Below are 18955 nucleotides of genomic sequence, written 5' to 3'. Positions count from 1 at the left end.
GCAGCATACTTGCCATAACCAAAGCTACTGATGTTTTCCACGCACAGTTATTTGGCTTTGGGGTATTGGCTCGTCGGCCAGTTTTTTTATTTGAAAAAGTATCTATTTTTTTCCCACTATCCCAGCTGTACAATGAGGAGGTGTTGGATCTGTTTGAATCAACGCGGGACATGGATGGGAAGAGACAGAAGTCCACCATCAAGATTCATGAGGACGCTAACGGAGGCATCTACACTGTGGGAGTCACCACACGCACGGTCACCTCAGAGGCAGAGGTTAGTCTCAATCGCAGCCTAAAGCAGAACAACACCAATCTGTACCTAAGGTCATTGGTTAAATATATGTTATTGCTGTAAGCCTAAATCAAACAGAATTTCTCTCTTGAATACAGTGTACTCTAAACTCACCCCTCCCTCCCCCTCCCCCCATGTACAGATGATGCAGTGTCTGAAGCTGGGTGCTCTGTCCCGTACCACGGCCAGCACCCAGATGAATGTCCAGAGCTCGCGCTCCCATGCCATCTTCACCATCCACCTGTGCCAAGTCAGAGTTTGCGCTCCGGACGACAGTGTACGTGGCATCGCACCAGTGGGCTGGAGCTCTCTAGAGCCAAGCCTAGGATAGGATACGCTTTTTGACAGTCTATTTCACTGGCCGTACTATTTTCACTTAGCTGTTTTCCCTGTCATTCTTCAGAAATGACATGATTATAAGGTTATTAGGCTGCATAATCATGACCCTTTTATTTGGGGGTTGTAACAAACAACCACTTGTTCGTTGCCAATTGTGAAAATACACATTAATAGCATGTAATTTCCTAGTATTTATGAGATAATCAGCTGATAAACAAGAGGAGTGTGAAATGCAGAGTTTCCCAAGCCTCCCACACAGCTCCCCAGCCAGCGACACAGCTCCCCACACAGCATATCTCCCCACATAGCTCCCAATTCACACACACACCAGCTGGGCATGATGTCACCCTCCTCTCCCTGCCCGCTGATTACATGAACAATATACAGGCTGTTACAGATACAGACAGGCTTATCCACTGGTGTTGTTATTGAGAGTTATAATGGAAGACGAACACCACCAGTTGTATTTCTCTCATAGGCCTAATCAATGCTACAGCCGAAATGTCGATACACATGTCCAAGACATGGAATTACAAACACAATCACCATGCGTATTTGCCCCACAGTCTCTTATTTGTTTTTTTACACAATGCCCATCTCCTCCTTCAGGAGTCCAATGAGACAGACAACCGTCTGGCCAACGGTTCCTCTGAGGTCAACCCTGAGTTCGAGACGCTGACGGCTAAGTTTCACTTTGTGGACCTGGCCGGGTCGGAGAGACTAAAGAGGACCGGAGCTACTGGGGATCGAGCCAAGGAAGGCATCTCCATCAACTGTGGACTGGTGAGACTCTCACTGTGAAATAACGCAGGCTATAGTTAGTAAGATGGTGTACACACAGTGCCTGGTTTGGGTCAATTTATTACAAGTTGACTGACTTGAAATGGAATTGACCCTAACCATTCCCAATGCTATAACAGTGCCTGTAAAGGTCATAGGTTACTCAGCACTAGGATGTTTTAGAGAGTCGGGACAGTGATGATGCCATGTCCTCTTCTTGGACGACTGACATGAACTGTTTCAATGATACACCTGTTGTCTAGAGCTTGGAAACTATGGGAAAGGGAGCCTCCTGGTGGCTGAGAAAGATATTGCAGACGTTCTACCAACACTGTCTGCCGCCATCTCTTTGATTGACAACTGAATTTAAACATCCCATTGAAGGAAGGATTTGATGCTTTATTTTGATAGAATGCAGATGTTTAAGCGGTCCTTTTTTAAGGACCGTCATCTCATCTTCATGTCTCCTCGGTCGGTTTATTCCTCTCTCGCTGCAGCTTGCGCTGGGTAACGTGATCAGTGCTCTGGGGGACAGGAGTAAGAGGTCCACCCATGTGCCTTACAGGGACTCGAAACTCACCCGGCTACTGCAGGACTCTCTGGGAGGAAACAGGTCTGTATGTCCTCATAAACCACACAAAGACACTGTATGTAATAGTGTTGGAAGATGTACAGTGGGGAGAACAAGTATTTGATACACTGACGATTTTGCAGGTTTTCCTACTTACAAAGCATGTAGAGGTCTGTAATTTTTATCATAGGTACACTTCAACTGTGAGAGAATGAATCTAAAACAAAAATCCAGAAAATCACATTGTATGATTTTTAAGTAATTAATTTGCATTTTATTGCATGACATAAGTATTTGATACATCAGAAAAGCAGAACTTAATATTTGGTACAGAAACCTTAGTTTGTAATTACAGAGATCATACGTTTCCTGTAGTTCTTGACCAGGTTTGCACACACTGCAGCAGGGATTTTGGCCCACTCCTCCATACAGACCTTCTCCAGATCCTTCAGGTTTCGGGGCTGTCGCTGGGCAATACGGACTTTCGGCTCCCTCCAAAGATTTTCTATTGGGTTCAGGTCTGGAGACTGGCTAGGCCACTCCAGGACCTTGAGATGCTTCTTACGGAGCCACTCCTTAGTTGCCCTGGCTGTGTGTTTCGGGTCGTTGTCATGCTGGAAGACCCAGCCACGACCCATCTTCAATGCTCTTACTGAGGGAAGGAGGTTGTTGGTCAAGATCTCGCGATACATGGCCCCGTCCATCCTCCCCTCAATACGGTGCAGTCGTCCTGTCCCCTTTGCAGAAAAGCATCCCCAAAGAATGATGTTTCCACCTCCATGCTTCACGGTTGGGATGGTGTTCTTGGGGTTGTACTCATCCTTCTATTCCTCCAAACACGGCGAGTGGAGTTTAGACCAAAAAGCTCTATTTTTGTCTCATCAGACCACATGACCTTCTCCCATTCCTCCTCTGGATCATCCAGATGGTCATTGGCAAACTTCAGACGGGCCTGGACATGCGCTGGCTTGAGCAGGGGGACCTTGCGTGCGCTGCAGGATTTTAATCCATGACGGCGTAGTGTGTTACTAATGGTTTTCTTTGAGACTGTGGTCCCAGCTCTCTTCAGGTCATTGACCAGGTCCTGCCGTGTAGTTCTGGGCTGATCCCTCACATTCCTCATGATCATTGATGCCCCACGAGGTGAGATCTTGCATGGAGCCCCAGACCGAGGGTGATTGACCGTCATCTTGAACTTCTTCCATTTTCTAATAATTGTGCCAACAGTTGTTGCCTTCTCACCAAGCTGCTTGCCTATTGTCCTGTAGCCCATCCCAGCCTTGTACAGGTCTACAATTTATCCCTGATGTCCTTACACAGCTCTCTGGTCTTGGCCATTGTGGAGAGGTTGGAGTCTGTTTGATTGAGTGTGTGGACAGGTGTCTTTTATACAGGTAACGAGTTCAAACAGGTGCAGTTAATACAGGTAATGAGTGGAGAACAGGAGGGCTTCTTAAAGAAAAACTAACAGGTCTGTGAGAGCCGGAATTCTTACTGGTTGGTAGGTGATCAAATACTTATGTCATGCAATAAAATGCAAATTAATTACTTAAAAATCATACAATGTGATTTTCTGGATTTTTGTTTTAGATTCCGTCTCTCACAGTTGAAGTGTACCTATGATAAAAATGACAGACCTCTACATGCTTTGTAAGTAGGAAAACCTGCAAAATCGGCAGTGTATCAAATACTTGTTCTCCCCACTGTAGATATAATAGAGGTTTAACACTAGAACCTCTCCCTGAAGCTTTTATTCTGTGGATGAATGAATTATCTGTCTAACGAAGGTCTGCTGACTGGAATATCAATGTTTTAAAAGTGACCCATTAAAACCGGAATTTCTTTATGCTAGTGAGTGAATTAATTACCATCTATGTGAAAAATGATATATTTTTGACTAAATTAGAATCATTAATTCTGTACGGCTTTTCCAAGTAGTTTACTAAGTGATTTACATTGATTTCAATACATTGCCTGTATAGTTATTCAGTTCCTAATGTAGTCTTCTTTTTTTCTGTGTGTCTGTCTACGGTCTGTGTCGGTATTCCGTCCATCTTCTATCTCTATCCCCAGTCAAACGGTGATGATAGCGTGTATCAGCCCATCTGACCGGGACTTCATGGAGACACTGAGCTGTCTGAACTACGCTAACCGAGCCAGGAACATTAAGAACAAGGTGATGGTGAACCAGGACAAAGCCTCCCAGCAGATATCGGCTCTCAGGACTGATATTGCCAGGCTACAGATGGAACTGATGGAGTACAAGACGGTAAGAGAAGGAAAGAGGGATGGAGGGTGCAAGAGAGAAAGAGAGAGAGAGAGAGGGAGATTTTTGTTTGTTTGTTGCTATTTTAGATCATTATAAAGGCCCTGTTTTCCAAGTCATATGGTAAACTGTACCATTATATGGATTCATATAACTTAAAACGTACTAGCGGCTGCACGTGTCCATTGTGGCTGTATTTCTGGTAGCCTGGAATCCAACTAAACAATAGTGAAACGGAGGGATATTCAGTGTGGATTTCAGTCTACATTTCTCTTTGACCTACACTCATCTCTCTGGTCCCTCTGGTCTGAGCAGGGCAAGCATATGGTAGGGGAGGTATAACAATGTATATTTGCCTAACTGATCTACTATAGTGATCGACTATAATAACCATAGTCCTCTGGTCTCTCTCTCTGGTCTCAGGGCAAGCGTATGGTGGGGGAGGACGGCATGGAGAGCATCAACGACATGGTCCATGAGAACAGCATGCTGCAGACCGAGAACAGCAACCTGAGGATCAGGGTCAAGGCCATGCAGGAGACCATTGACGCTCAGAGGGCCAGACTCACACAGTACCTCAGTGACCAGGCCAACCAGGTCCTGGCCAAAGTGGGTGTGTACTGGGACAGGAATAATGGGCCTCATTCACACTGCGCTAAAGATGATTCAAAATCCAGGCTAGTGGGATAGGAAGTGCTCCATTAAAGTCTATGGAAAAAGTGCTGAAAATGCCCTCATGTTCGATTATCTTTCAGGTGAGGGGAATGAGGAAATTGGACATATGATCCAGAACTACATCAAAGAAATCGAGGAGCTCAGGTATGATGCATGACGTGTCTCTTACATGTACAGTGTGATGTGTCTGTAGAAAGGAAGGCGTTGAGTATTGTGACATTTGGTTTTGGTGTTGTTGGGAGACCCACAACACTTTTCTGACCGTTGGTTTTGTGTCTGCAGAGCCAAGCTCCTGGAGAGTGAGGCAGTGAATGAGAACCTCCGTAAAACCCTGTCCCGTGCCAACACACGTTCCTCTCTGTACGGGGGTGGGGGCTCCTTCTCCCCAGCCCAACTCGCCCCGGAGAGAGAGGCCTCTGACATCATCGAAATGGCCAAGAAAGATCTGGAGAAACTCAAGAAGAAAGAGAGGAAGAAAAAGAAGAGGTAGGAGTTGTTCTTTTCCCTTCATACCTTCGATATTGCACTCATTCCACGTTCCTGTTCTGATGTACGTTTCACATACATGCCATGAAACCGATTGCATTATGTTTGTTACAATTTGTAACTCTCTATGTCCAAACTTGTGGATGAAACAATAGGGAGAATGGGTTGACTTTGATGGTAGACCTTGAGTCTGACAGTGATATGCTTGGAGGTGGTTAGAGATGGGGTGAGGGGGAGAGGTGGTACTGGGGAGGGAAGGGGGGGAGGATTAGACAGGGGGTGTGGGGAGATTACAGAGGCGAGGGAATTGGTTTCCGTTGTTGTCCCAGGGTGTTTTGAGTAATTTGTTCTGGCACCCAGCCTTTCCCCTTCAGCAGTTACCTGTTCCCTCTCTAATGTCTATCTAATACCCCATATATGAGGATGGGTTTATATAACAGGCCCAGTCATGTTCAGATGTACCTGTACTGTGCAACTAGTCTCTCTCTTTCTCTGTGGTTTAATACACATTTGATAAACAACATAGCAGATAAATGGCTTGGTACACATCAACATGCCAATAGAAGACAACCAGCGCCAAATCCTCGAAGGTTAACCTGTTCTTCTTTGCTACACTCTTTTCTACTCTCTGGTGCACTCCCTTCCCCCGCCAACCTCACTCTCTCCAACTGTCTCCCCCATTCTCCTCCCCTACTCTGAAGACTGCAGCGGCTCGAGGAGAGTCACCACGAGGTTGGGCTTGCCAGGTTTGCTATGCCCCTCTTTCCCCCCTCTCTAACCCCCTTTCCTCCCTCTCTCCCCCATCTCTCTAACTCCCTTCTTCCCGCCTCTCTAACACAGCTTTTACACCTGCAGGTAGTTGCCACACCTGGAGGAAAACCCACTTGTAATCTCTCCCCCTTTCTTCTTACCCCTCTCCCCCTTTCTGCATTGTTGAGACCCTTAAGCTAAAGAAATGAACTAAAAGATTCAGCCATGATGCAACCACATAATGTCAATCAATCGTTCACTAACATCTACTTCAAGGATGATTCTAACAACCGAATGATTTGGGTTCTGTTTGAATTGTGATTCTAACCTAAACATGCATTTTTACAGTATGCAGAAAAATCAAGGTAGTGTGTTCATGTGCTGTATGATAATGCTGTATGGTAGTGCTGTATGGTAATGCTGTATGGTAGTGCTCCCTGATAGTCTAGTGACCTGATGTCTTGCGTTTGCGGGCAATGGCTCCCTAAACCTCTGGTTCTGTCCTCACAGTGTGGTCAAGGAGGAGGTACCAGACAACGAACAGGAACGAGGCAACGACGAGGCTGAGGGGGTACGTCTAAGAATGTCCTTAATTGGCATATTTAAGTCAGTGTGTGTGTGGGTTCTTTGTACTCACGTCGTGTAAATGTGTGTGAACAGGATGACCACGTCAGTGACCATGAGGAAGGAGAGGAGCTGGAGGGAGAAGACGAGGAGTACGAGATGGAGGGTGAAGAGAGCTCGGACGAGTCAGACTCTGAAGAACTGGATGAGAAAGGTAAAACTCTCTCACACACACACACACCCACACACACACACATCCAAAGGTACTTTTACACTGTCATAAAGAATGCCTTGCATCTTTGGTCCTGGTGGGCCTTGTGGAGTGTGTCCAGGGTCTAACACCCCTTATTCATTCCCCATGATTAGATTATTCTGTTATTTTAATAAAAGAATAGTGAATATGTCAATGAAGCGTGTCTCATATAGCTCGTTCTGTGTGTGTTCTCTGAACAGAGAACTTCCAGGCGGACCTGGCCAACATCACGTGTGAGATCGCCATCAAGCAGAAGCTGATAGACGAGCTGGAGAACAGCCAGCGCCGCCTGCACACGCTCAAGCAGCAGTACGAACAGAAACTCATGATGCTGCAGAGCAAGATCAGGGACACACAGCTGGAGAGGGACAAGGTGCTGCACAACATGGGTACGTATATGAGAGAAAGAGGACAGGATATGAGGCCATGTATCAGGGTCATAACATCGGTACAGCAGAGGCGCACAGGAATATGGTGACAGATTAATGAAGGGTTGCATTTACTTGTTCAGGTGCTATGTGCTATGCCGCTACATCTCAGAGTGAGTGTATTACGTAGTTATATAACTAACTCTATCTAACTAATCCTGTCCATCACCAATGACATCATACCTGTACACAACATTTTAATGTATTTTGTATAAGTCTCTCTGTCATGATTTGTTATTTTACACAACATAAAGTGTGTGTTTAAACCCCTTATTTCTAGAGGGCCGTCGTATTCTGTAAATCACTTTGTGACTGTGACAACTGTTTGCTTTAAAAAGGCTAACATTTTAATGACTGATTTGATTGATATTCCATTGTGGCTGTGCTGGGCTGTGTCGGTTGAACTGAACTGTGTTGTGTTGTTTCCACCGTGCCTGTGCTTAGCCGAGTTAGTTGTGTCCGCAGGCTCGGTGGAGACGTGCACGGAGGAGAAGGCTAAGAAGATTAAGTTAGAATATGAGAAGAAGCTGAGCTCTATGAACAAGGAGATGCAGAAGCTGCAGTCAGCCCAGAAGGAACACGCACGCCTCCTCAAGAACCAATCGCAGTACGAGAAGCAGCTCAAGAAACTCAACCAGGATGTGGCTGAGATGAAGAAAACAAAGGTCAAGAGAAAATTGTGGATGGAAGGATGGATGGGTGGTAGGGTGGGTGGGTGGTTAGTTGGAGGAATGGGTGGATTGATGGATGGATGGATATGTTGACTCATTGATTGATTGACATGTAAATGGTGGGTGTTGCGCTAGGTGGGTCTGATGCGTCAGATGAAGGAGGTGCAGGAGAAAAGCAGAGCATCAGAGTGCCGACGCAACAGAGAGATCGCTACTCTGAAGAAGGACCAGCGCAAACATGAGGTAACGTTACAGGCAGGAAACAAAGTGTGTTGTGAAGTTGTGTGTTAGCCTGTGACAAAGTTCAATTCAATTGAATTCTATTGATATGATGTGCCTGTCACTTACAGCATCAACTGAGGCAGCTGGAGGCTCAGAAGAGGCAGCAGGACCTGATACTGCGCAGGAAGAATGAGGAGGTAAGATACACTGGGTCATGTTCAGTGTGGCAAACTGTAGCAAAACGTTTTGCAATGGATAAACAAAACATCTTTGTACTTTTTGGACGCGTTCAGGTAGTATCTCTGTTTCAAAACATTTTCTCCCGACTGAACATGGCCCTGCTTTCCTCCTGTGCTAGGTGACAGCTCTGAGGAGGCAGGTGAGGCCAACTTCAGGGAAGGTGAACAGAAAGGTGAGCCTACCGGAGCCCCTCCAGGACCCTTCTCACCGCAGCATCCTAGGGAGACCTCACTCTGCTGGGGCAGCAGGCCCCAATGGCACCCCAAGGTACTACCAGCAGGACTGATGGTGTGAGTGTGTGTGTGCATGTGCTTGTGCTTGCGTTTGCCCGTGTACATAGGCATGATGTGTTTGTTAACCAAATAGCAGTACAGTTACAAAATACATAAAAATTACATAAAGAACAATGTATCAAAATAAACCTCAACATACTTGTATGGTGTAATGTATTTAATAAAAATACATGTATTTTAAAATGCAAGCAGCCGGCCCGAAAAGCAACATTCTGGACGTGTGTTGGGTCATTGTCCTGTTGAAAAACAAATGATAGTCCCACTAAGTGCAAACCAGATGGGATGGTGTATCGCTGCAGAATGGTTTGGTAGCCATGCCGGTTAAGTGTGCCTTGAATTCTAAATAAATCACTGACAGGGTCATCAGCAAAGCACCACCACACCATAACATGTCCTCCTCCATGCTTTACGGTGGGAAATACACATGCAGAGATCATCCGTTCACCCACACCACGTCTCACAAAGACATGGCGGTTGGAACCAAAAATCTCTCATTTGGACTCCAGACCAAAAGACACATTTCCATCAATCTAATGTCCATTGCTCGTGTTTCTTGGCCCAAGCAAGTCTCTTCTTATTGGTATCCTTAAGTAGTGGTTTCTTTGCAGCAATTCAACCATGAAGGCCTGGTCTCCTCTGAACAGTGCATGTTGAGATGTGTCTGTTACTTGAACTCTATGAAGCATTTATTTGGGCTGATATCTGAGGTGCAGTTAACTCTACTGAACTTATCCTCTGCAGTAGAGGTAACTCTGGGTCTTCCTTTCCTGTGGCAGTCCTCATGAGAACCAGTTTCATCATAGCGCTTCATGGTTTTTGCGACTGCACTAGAAGAAACTTTCAAAGTTCTTGAAATGTTCTGTATTGACTGACCTTCATGTCTTAAAATAATGATGGACTGTCATTTCTCTTTGCTAATTTGAGATGTTCTTGCCATAATATGGACTTGGTCTTTTACCAAATAGGGCTATCTTCTGTACCACCCCTACCATGTCACAACACAACTGATTGTCTCAACCGCATTAAGAAGGAAATAAATTCTACAAATTAACTTTTAAGAAGGCACACCTGTTAATTGAAATCCATTCCAGGTGACTGCCTCATGAAGCTGGTTGAGAGAATGCCAAGAGTGTGGAAAGCGGTCATCAAGGCAAAGGGTGGCTATTTGAAGAATCTCAAATATAGAATACATTTAGACACTTTTTTGATTACTACATGATTCCATGTGTGTTATTTCATAGTTTGAATGTCTTCACTATTATTCTACAATGTAGAAAATAGTAAAAAGAAAGAAAAACCCTTGAATGTGTACATCATGTAGGCTACCTGCCATTCATTTAGCAGATGATTTTATCACATCGTAGTACTATCAGACTTCTGATATTGTTGTAACGTTCATTATTGTGACGAATGTTATATCAAATCAATTCTCCATGTGTAATTATTATTACGTGATTAAACTAATCATGTAACTATTAATTAGCTAAGAATTCGGGGCACCACTGGAAAATGTTATTTAAAGAGTTACTATTTCCTGAATTTAACTCTCTTTAGATATTTTCATATCTTATCGATTACAGTCACTTATTCATGTATTATTACCTCATCAGTCATTCTGAACAGCATTTCACTGTTAGTCTACACCTGTTGTTTACGAAGCATAAAAATATATGTAGTGTATATATATATATATGTTTTGTGTGCATGAAAGGACTCCTACTCTAGTTGAAACGGGACAACAATACGTTCCTCACCGAGTCTTTGTTTTTCAGTAATATATTGGCCCGTACTGTACAATGATCTCTGTTGAATTCCATTTATCAGGAAGTACCCGGTGAGGATGGGGAGCGTCTACACCACCAGGACAGCCCGGGCTAAATGGCAGTCTCTGGAGAGACGCATCACTGACATCATCATGCAGAGGCTGACCATCTCGAACATGGAGGCTGATATGAACCGCCTCCTCAAGGTAAAATAAACCCACTGTGGTTTTACTGTATTACTACTGTATTACTACCAGTTCTACTGTATTCTGGTACTACTGTACCAGTTCTACTGTATTCCTATCAGACTGATGCCAACATGATTCTCTGTCAGTGGACTTATCATTGTTGCCGTTTTGGCTACCCTCTTAGAATTAAGGGGGACTCAAGGAACCCTGGAGATTCTCAAGGAACTCTGGAGTTCCTCAATGAACCATTGCAGTCAATGGGTTCATATTTGCACCATTGGTTAGTTGAGTAGTTCTTGAATTAACCTTTAATGATTCAATTTAGCAAAGGTTCCCGGGGGAACCTTTTTGTCGGCATGTGTAGAGCACTTGGAATTTATTTTGCTGCTGGATGTATTGTGCTGCCAAACTCAGAAGAAGATGAACGTTGTGTTTTCGCCAATGGCTTTATGGGATAGCAAGCAACTTGTAAACAATTACCCATTCCTAAGTACTATTTTAATACCAATGTTGAATAATACTGTCAAGCCTCCTGTTTTAATTCCAAAAAGTTTCTTGTGATGGTAATGCCATTTGTTTTTGATGATACTTATTAGGTGTTGGCTTAGGTTGCTAGCTAGCTACAGTATCTTTAACCTAGCCAACACTTTAAAAAATGCCTGGTTGTTTGGATAACCCAACCCTGCAATGGGTTGCAGGCATTGGGTCACTAAGTTGGGTTGTTTTCTTTAAAAAGGGCCAGGTTTGGTTGTTGATGCTGGGTTATTGATGCTGGGTTATAGAGATGAGAAGACTGCAGAGCGTGGCTTAGTAAGGGTGATGTTTCAGATAGTTCTATTTGGCCACCCGTGGGAAGAAACATCATTTCCGTTCATCTTTTCTGTTGTATTGTCATCACATGTTAAAGTTGAACACTGATAGTTTTGTAGCTTCAATTAGTTGCTTATCAAGACAACATTGAATGTTCCTGAGTTGTCTAGTTACAATTTTGACTTAAATCGGCTTGAACATTATGGCAAGACTTGAAAATGGCTGTCTAGCAATGATCAACAACCAAGTTGACAGAGCTTGCAGAATTTTTTAAATAATAATGGCCAAATATTGTCATATCCAGGTGTGCAAAGCTCTTAGAGACTTACCCAGAAAAACTGACAACTGTAATCGCTGCCAAAGTTAATCTAGCATGTATTGACTCAGGGGGTTGAATGCTTATCTAATCAAGATATATCAGTGTTTTATTTTCCATTTATGACATTTTTTAAGATTGAGTATTTTGTTTAGACCAAAAGTAAAAAAAAAAGACAATTAAATCCATTTTAATCCCACTTTGTAACATAACAAAATGTGAAAAAAAGTCAAGGCGTGTGAATACATTCTGAAAGCACCGTATGTAATCAGAAATGTTAATATTATATTCAGAGGGATCACTCCAGATCTAAGGCGAAATTCAACGTTTGTGCAGGTCCCCAGGACATCAGGAGGTGGCATCAAAACCAACCACTTGATAAAAGGGAAAAAATGGCTGGGAAACACTGGGATTGAACACGCTGTCTACGGAGCCGGAGGCTTAGACTACTCCGCCATCTGTCTACAATGATTTAGCAAGTCCACTCGGAATGAATGCCTAAAGTTTTAAGCCTATCCTCAACCTTAACCCTTAACTTAACCAGTCCGAATTAATGCCTAAACTTAACCCTAGAGTTGTTTCTATGTGCCTTAATTTACCACATTTGTCACAGATCATCAGGAGATGAAGTCAGTTTACTCATCAAAAATAGACGTTGGTCGAAGGACATAAAGTCAGACTGTGATATCTTGTTGTTATATTAGAATATGTAATATGCATAAACATTTCAGGAACATTTAACTTTGTTGTGTACAAACTTTATATGATGAACAGGAATGACATTTACTCTTACAGGTGGCCAAAAATAAATATCTGAAAGCCACTCCTCCAATAAGCCACGTCTCCAATCTTCTATATTATTAAAAAGGTAAAGAAATGTATCCGTCCCATCACAAAAACGTTCCTGTTTGAACCTTTACACAGGCAGCCCAGTATCAGCGTATAAGTGTCAATCTGTGACACTTATGCAAAAAGATATGGCTCATGTCACAGGGGTTCCTCGAAGAACCTTCGTGACCTGGAAAGGTTCCCCCTGTGTGTCAATTTTTAGAATCCCCGAAAGGTTCCTCCAAGCTCCTTTACTTCTAAGATTGTTAGAGCAGTTTTATTATAACTCTCGTCTCTCTACCTCCCTCCCTGCTTCTTACAGCAACGCGAGGACCTGACCAAGCGAAGGGAGAAGGTGTCTCGTAAGAGGGAGAAGATCGCCACAGAGGGGACCGACACGGACCGAAGCATCCAGTCTTTGAACGAGGAGACGGACGCCCTTGCGGCCAACATCGACTACGTCAACGACAGCATCGCTGACTGCCAGGCTAACATCATGCAGATGGAGGAAGCGAAGGTTAGCTGACGCAGACACGCACATTTTCTTCAGGAAGTCGACCCCTTCTGGTTATTAGTACAGCTGACGCCAGCACACACATTTTTCTTCATAACTGTTATTATGACTGACTGTGATGTTGTCGGGATGCAGGAGGAGGGAGACACAGTGGACGTTACCGCGGTGATCAGCTCCTGTAACCTATCAGAAGCCCGCTTCCTGCTTGATCACTTCCTGCACATGGCCATCAACAAGGTAACCGCAGTACACCTGTCCCTACTGAGTTCTCTCTACCTTTCGATTAAGCGCCATTCAGGCTATTGTAAATCTACCAACTTTTTTTAAACACTATGTTTATTATAGAGTTAAACATACATGTCTGCTGTTCCTTGGGCTGAGTGTCACAACACTCTGTTGATGTCAGTGTGGAATTTACGTGTGTCTGTCATGTATGTAATGTGTGATTTTACTGGTACGTGCATCTTCCAGGGTCTGCAGGCGGCCCAGAAGGATTCCCAGGTGAAGATGATGGAGGGTAGGCTGAAGCAGACAGAGATCAATAGCGCCACTCAGAACCAGCTGCTGTTCCACATGCTGAAGGAGAAAGCCGAACTCAACCCTGAGCTGGACGCTCTGCTGGGCAACGCACTGCAAGGTATAGATGCCTCAGTGGTATAAACACACTGCTTTTCAGTTCATCATTTTTTTGGTTACACTTTATTTTACAGTCCACTGTGTTATCTGACATTCACAACATACTCCCATATTGTTTTTCTTTCGGGTTCAGTAAAACATGTACCATTAAGTATTCTAGTAAAATACACACTGAAACGGGACTGTAAAATAAAATGTCTCCATTCTTTTAGCTTTTGTTTGACTTTGATTTCTTTGTTTTTTCCCCCCTGTTTGTTCACCCTGAATTCAAACAGAGATAGGTTACCTAGTGGTGGGTAAGTAACAGACACCAGACTGACTGGTCCCAGAGACCATGGGTCTCCCCTAAAGCCCCTCCTCCCTCTAAAACTCCCCTTTAAGACTAACCTGAGAACGTAACTTTGCCATGAGGTGCATGAGGTGGTATGTTGCCCCCTGTCCCCCACATCCCTGTCTGACCCTCCCCATCCTCTTTGTGGATGTCTAGCTTTCTCCTGTTCAGCTGACTCATTCAGGACGATCTGAAAATGAAGAATTAGCAATAGCTTAAACCCTGACCCCCACGCAAACCTGAAGTTCAGGCCTTAACTAGAGTACTACTCCAACTACAACCTTTACTAAGTTACCCTCCATAAAATGAAGATGTCAGATACATCATACTAATATACAGTATAGTATACTATACTATTGACCTCCTTCTGACCCCTGATGTATTTAACCTGACCTCTGAACTTCGAACCTTGTACAGAGCTCTTTGAATTCAAACTATTGTTTTGCTGCTGCTGCAGCATTAGTTTGAAAACAATGTATGCATTTGTTTTCTTTGTGATATCCAGACTGTAAATTTACTTTGAAAATGGTCTACCTCTAACAGTTTAAGATAGTAAAGTAACACAAGTTTAGTGCTTGTAATGGGATATTTGAAAACATGCTGTGAAGCAATAACTACCCCATGTCCGACCATGCAGTAACTGAGGCACGTTGTGTATCTGAGGGTCCAGTGTAACAAGGTGTACTGTATGGTTCTGTCCTCAAGCAGAGAATGAAGATGACAGCAGTAATGATGAGTCCTCTACCGCCAGCCCAGCCACAGAGGGAAGGTAAAAAAAACATTTGACTCAGACAAGACAATGAGGATATTAAATATTGAGTTTCATCACTTAAAGCTGGAATCCTTAATGGTGAAACTGCCACATCCGTTTGCGATATTACAAAAACAAAGAAGTTACTGCAAACAACGAACACAGGTTTTCCCCCTTTGGACATCATTGTACGCACAATAGAACAGCAGAATATGGACTGCGTTTTGTTTACCACGTTGGTAAACAGACAAGATATATCTCAATATAAGACTACAACTGGAACAAAGCCTATAGCAACTGTATATTATAAAACAAATAAAAATAAAATATGACACGAGGAAACAATCAAAAGCTACATAAAAGCTTTATAAATACAATAACATTTTAAATCCTTAATGGAGATGTCAATTCTAGCAGTATTGTACTGTGTGATAGCTGGCACTCTAGGCTCAACGCTTGTTTAGCTCCTCACCTCTAGTTTGTGAACAATAACAAAAACAATAACAATGGCTGTGGGTTGGACAGTGGCGCTGTTTCTCCTACTGCGGATTCCATCTTTAATTTATGATAATACTTTATTTGGGTAGTCCATCAATAGACTATGAGTAACATCATTTTAAATAAGAATTTGTTCTTGACTGACTTGCCTAGTTGAATAAAGATTAAATAAAATAAACATGTAAATTGCCCCTCTGTCTCTGTTTCAGTTCATTGACCTCTGACCTCCTCAAGCTTTGTGGAGAGGCCAAACCTAGGAAGGTACAGTCATCTACCGTACTTCACACGCAAAGCATTTCTCTAAATACCATTTTAATTACATTTTCATAAAGTCTCAAATAAAGTAGTTACTGATAAGCACTTTGAGATAAATGCTATTTGCAAAACACTCTTTATGAAAGGTTATGTTATTGATTGATTGATTGATTGATTGATTGGATCCATCCCAATACCACAGGCACGCAGAAGGACAACCACCCAGATGGAGCTGCTGTATGCTGGGAGTGGTGAATTTGACTCCCCTACAGGGGACTTCTCTGCACCCCTGCTACCCCCGACAGAGGCCCAGGAAGGGACAGGGGACATGGGGACAGTAGCAGGATATCTCGGGGACAGGGAACTCACTGTGTCCCCCTCAGCACTGTCCACCAGGATAGCTGGACTGTAAGTCCTTATTTTCGTCAAATGTCTTTGTCTTTAGTTTTTAGAACTATAGTACAGGAAATACAGTGAGATACCTGTGGAGTAAATCCTTACCTACTGTACGAGAATTTGATCGGTCAGGCTTCACATCTTAACAGTGTTATTGTTGGAAAAAAAAGGGCATCAGCACGAAAAGGATAGAATGTTTATCTTGACCCAGAATGCATTGTAACCTTCAGTGATGTATATGACTTCAGCTGACCATCCAGTGATATCACTTCAACTGTTCATGTCGCTGGTCTGTCTGTCTCTGTTGTGTAGATCTGGACCCTGGTCTTCGATGGGAGCTGAGAGGAGATCACTGGAACGCTCGCCTCTAACACGCAGGAGGATGCTAGAGAAGGGAGGACAACCCCCCTTAGACGTCAAGGAACACACACCTATGGACCCCAAGGGTCCCCCAGCGAGAGAGACAAAGTCGCACATACCCACGCCCACAGCCACAGAGAAGACCAAAATCGCAGACACCAAACCAACGTAGGAGCCACACCACTTCACAATGTTTGCCACAAATGTCATGTTCGTATGACGTCACGATGGTCATAGTTGTACCCACTTCTTGTGCTTCACTCGGGGGTTCCCTTCCACCCCCCCCCCCCCCCCCCCACAGTTTGGGAACCACTGTCCTAACAGACATACATTGTCTTTTGTCCCTGTTATCCTGTTATAGAGGGGTGGTCAACCCTGTGTCATCCCCTAAGATCAGCCATGCTGCCAGACTACAGTGTGTCTATGTGGCTGAGGGACACACCAAACCTGTCATGTGTGTCGACTGCACTGATGACCTGCTCTTCACTGGCTCTAAAGGTACAGCTCTCTAGTTCTGTAATGTTCGGGAACAAAAAAAACAACCCTTGACCTCTAAACCATGACCCCTAGAGACTTCTCACACCTGAAAGGCTCAGATGAGTGTAAGTCATATTATTTGGTATTAGCTTCATCTAGCTTTCTGGTGTGGTTGATGGTGTTTCTGCCATAGTGAACACTCATTGTTAACCCCTAACCATTGACTTCGAACCCCTGTGTGTGTGTGTGTGTGTGTGTGTGTGTGTGTGTGTGTGTGTGTGTGTGTGTGTGTGTGTGTGTGTGTGTGTGTGTGTGTGTGTGTGTGTGTGTGTGTGTGTGTGTGTGTGTGTGTGTGTGTGTGTGTGTGTTGTCAGATCGTACGTGTAAGGTGTGGAACCTGGTTACTGGTCAAGAGATCATGTCTCTGGGAGATCATCCCAGCAGTGTGGTGTCTGTTAGATACTGTTCCAGCCTGGTCTTCACTGTCTCCACCGCTTACATCAAGGTCTGGGACATCCGAGACTCCGCCAAGTGCATACGCACACTCACGTGAGTAAATATATATACAGACACCAAGAGTATTTGTATACACCTCTAGTAATAAACCGAAGACCTTTGTTATGTCAAAAGTTGGAGTTGAGCTTGCCAGTTCCTTTTTAAACACGTTCTAGGAGATTCTAGCACATTCCAACACAGCCCAGGGAACTTCAGATTCTTAATTTGCTACTTGAAAAAAGTACTTTTACACAATGTCATTCCCATTGACATGGTATTGACTGCGTGTGTGTGTGTGTCCCAGGTCGTCGGGCCAGGTGAGTACAGGGGACAGCTGTGTGTCTCTCAGGTCCCTGTCCATCCCTCCAGGAGAGAACCAGATCAACCAGATTTCTCTGAACCCCACGGGATCCTACCTCTACTCCGCCTCTGGCAACTCAGTCCGCATGTGGGACCTCAGGAAGTAAGAATGAAGAGTAGTTGAACATCTTGTTGAGTTTAAGTAAGGACTGGAGGTGGCACAAAATGAAGATAAAAGGAGAGGAATTGTGTACACGAAAACAGGCACAGGTGCTGAATGTAGAGTGAAGTAAAGATAGACAGTGAATGCGGAATCATTTCTCCCAAGTATGATCTTTAGTTGTACCGGAGACTCCTAGATCTGAACTCTTCCTGACCCTTGAACCCTGACCTTATGCTCTAGGTTTGTGTCTACTGGGAAGCTGACGGGTCACCTGGGTCCGGTCTTGTGTCTGACCGTCGACCAGTTGAGCAACGGTCAAGACATGGTCCTAACGGGGTCCAAGGACCACACCCTGAAGATGTTTGAGGTGACTGAGGGTGTCCAAGGCAGCATTGTGTCCTGTCACAACTTTGATCCGCCACACCAGGAGGGTATAGTCTCTCTGGCTGTTCAGGGGGACAGCCTCTACAGCAGCTCCAGAGACTACTGCATCAAGAAGTGGGACCTGTCCCGGAAACGACTAGTACAGGTGAGACCTACTGGACACTAGCTGTATATACTGTACTGCTAGTACCTGAAAGAAGACAAGGCTCTCAAAAACATACAATGAGCTGATAGCTGTGATTTTCACATTGCAATGTTGCTTTGTAAGCATCAAGTCTTGTTCTGTTGAATTGTTTTTGCTAGCTGCAACATTATCATCATTGCAAGACCAGTAGTGGTAGTAAACAAAATGTATTGTCCCAAGGAATTGTCAACAGTTTGTAGCCCTGTTTTGACCTAGTACGTACTTGCTTCCCCCACAGCAGGTGGCGAGTGCCCACTCTGACTGGGTAAGTGCGCTGGGTGTGATGCCAGGGTGCCCGGTAGTGCTGAGTGCAGACCGGGGAGGTCTGCTGAAGCTGTGGCACGCTGATACCCTGGCACCGCTCGGGGACCTGAGGGGACACGACAGCCCTGTGAACGGACTGGCTACCAACAGCAGCCAGCTATTCACTGCCTCCGAGTGAGTTTAACGCCTAACCCTAACATGACCCTTGATG

At 44.2% G+C, this 18955-nt stretch overlaps 1 protein-coding gene across 7 annotated transcripts in view; it reads left to right on the top strand.

Moving 5' to 3' along the window:
* LOC139565728 (kinesin-like protein KIF21A) overlaps window positions 1–18955 on the top strand; it is a 38847-nt gene that overhangs the window by 17521 nt on the left and 2371 nt on the right. The window contains exons 4-33 of one of the 7 annotated variants that reach the window (XM_071386226.1): window positions 126–275; window positions 436–570; window positions 1242–1415; window positions 1910–2025; window positions 4057–4252; window positions 4673–4862; window positions 5005–5068; window positions 5207–5410; window positions 6112–6156; window positions 6671–6731; window positions 6821–6938; window positions 7178–7366; window positions 7871–8070; window positions 8212–8319; window positions 8427–8495; window positions 8657–8805; window positions 10656–10800; window positions 13059–13253; window positions 13386–13487; window positions 13722–13887; window positions 14162–14182; window positions 14926–14986; window positions 15676–15727; window positions 15924–16129; window positions 16430–16645; window positions 16839–16975; window positions 17329–17503; window positions 17754–17912; window positions 18153–18441; window positions 18719–18918. In XM_071386226.1, coding sequence (XP_071242327.1) covers window positions 126–275; window positions 436–570; window positions 1242–1415; window positions 1910–2025; window positions 4057–4252; window positions 4673–4862; window positions 5005–5068; window positions 5207–5410; window positions 6112–6156; window positions 6671–6731; window positions 6821–6938; window positions 7178–7366; window positions 7871–8070; window positions 8212–8319; window positions 8427–8495; window positions 8657–8805; window positions 10656–10800; window positions 13059–13253; window positions 13386–13487; window positions 13722–13887; window positions 14162–14182; window positions 14926–14986; window positions 15676–15727; window positions 15924–16129; window positions 16430–16645; window positions 16839–16975; window positions 17329–17503; window positions 17754–17912; window positions 18153–18441; window positions 18719–18918 — 4292 coding nt within the window. Of the gene's footprint in view, window positions 1–125; window positions 276–435; window positions 571–1241; window positions 1416–1909; window positions 2026–4056; window positions 4253–4672; window positions 4863–5004; window positions 5069–5206; window positions 5411–6111; window positions 6157–6670; window positions 6732–6820; window positions 6939–7177; window positions 7367–7858; window positions 8071–8211; window positions 8320–8426; window positions 8496–8656; window positions 8806–10655; window positions 10801–13058; window positions 13254–13385; window positions 13488–13721; window positions 13888–14161; window positions 14183–14922; window positions 14987–15675; window positions 15728–15923; window positions 16130–16429; window positions 16646–16838; window positions 16976–17328; window positions 17504–17753; window positions 17913–18152; window positions 18442–18718; window positions 18919–18955 lie in introns of all 7 variants that reach the window. The other 6 variants (XM_071386224.1, XM_071386230.1, XM_071386229.1 and 3 more) reach the window with 6 other exon arrangements.

This window comes from Salvelinus alpinus, chromosome 37 (assembly GCF_045679555.1).
Source record: "Salvelinus alpinus chromosome 37, SLU_Salpinus.1, whole genome shotgun sequence".
Lineage (NCBI taxonomy): Eukaryota > Metazoa > Chordata > Actinopteri > Salmoniformes > Salmonidae > Salvelinus > Salvelinus alpinus.
This window is presented reverse-complemented; position numbering and strand designations above follow the sequence as displayed.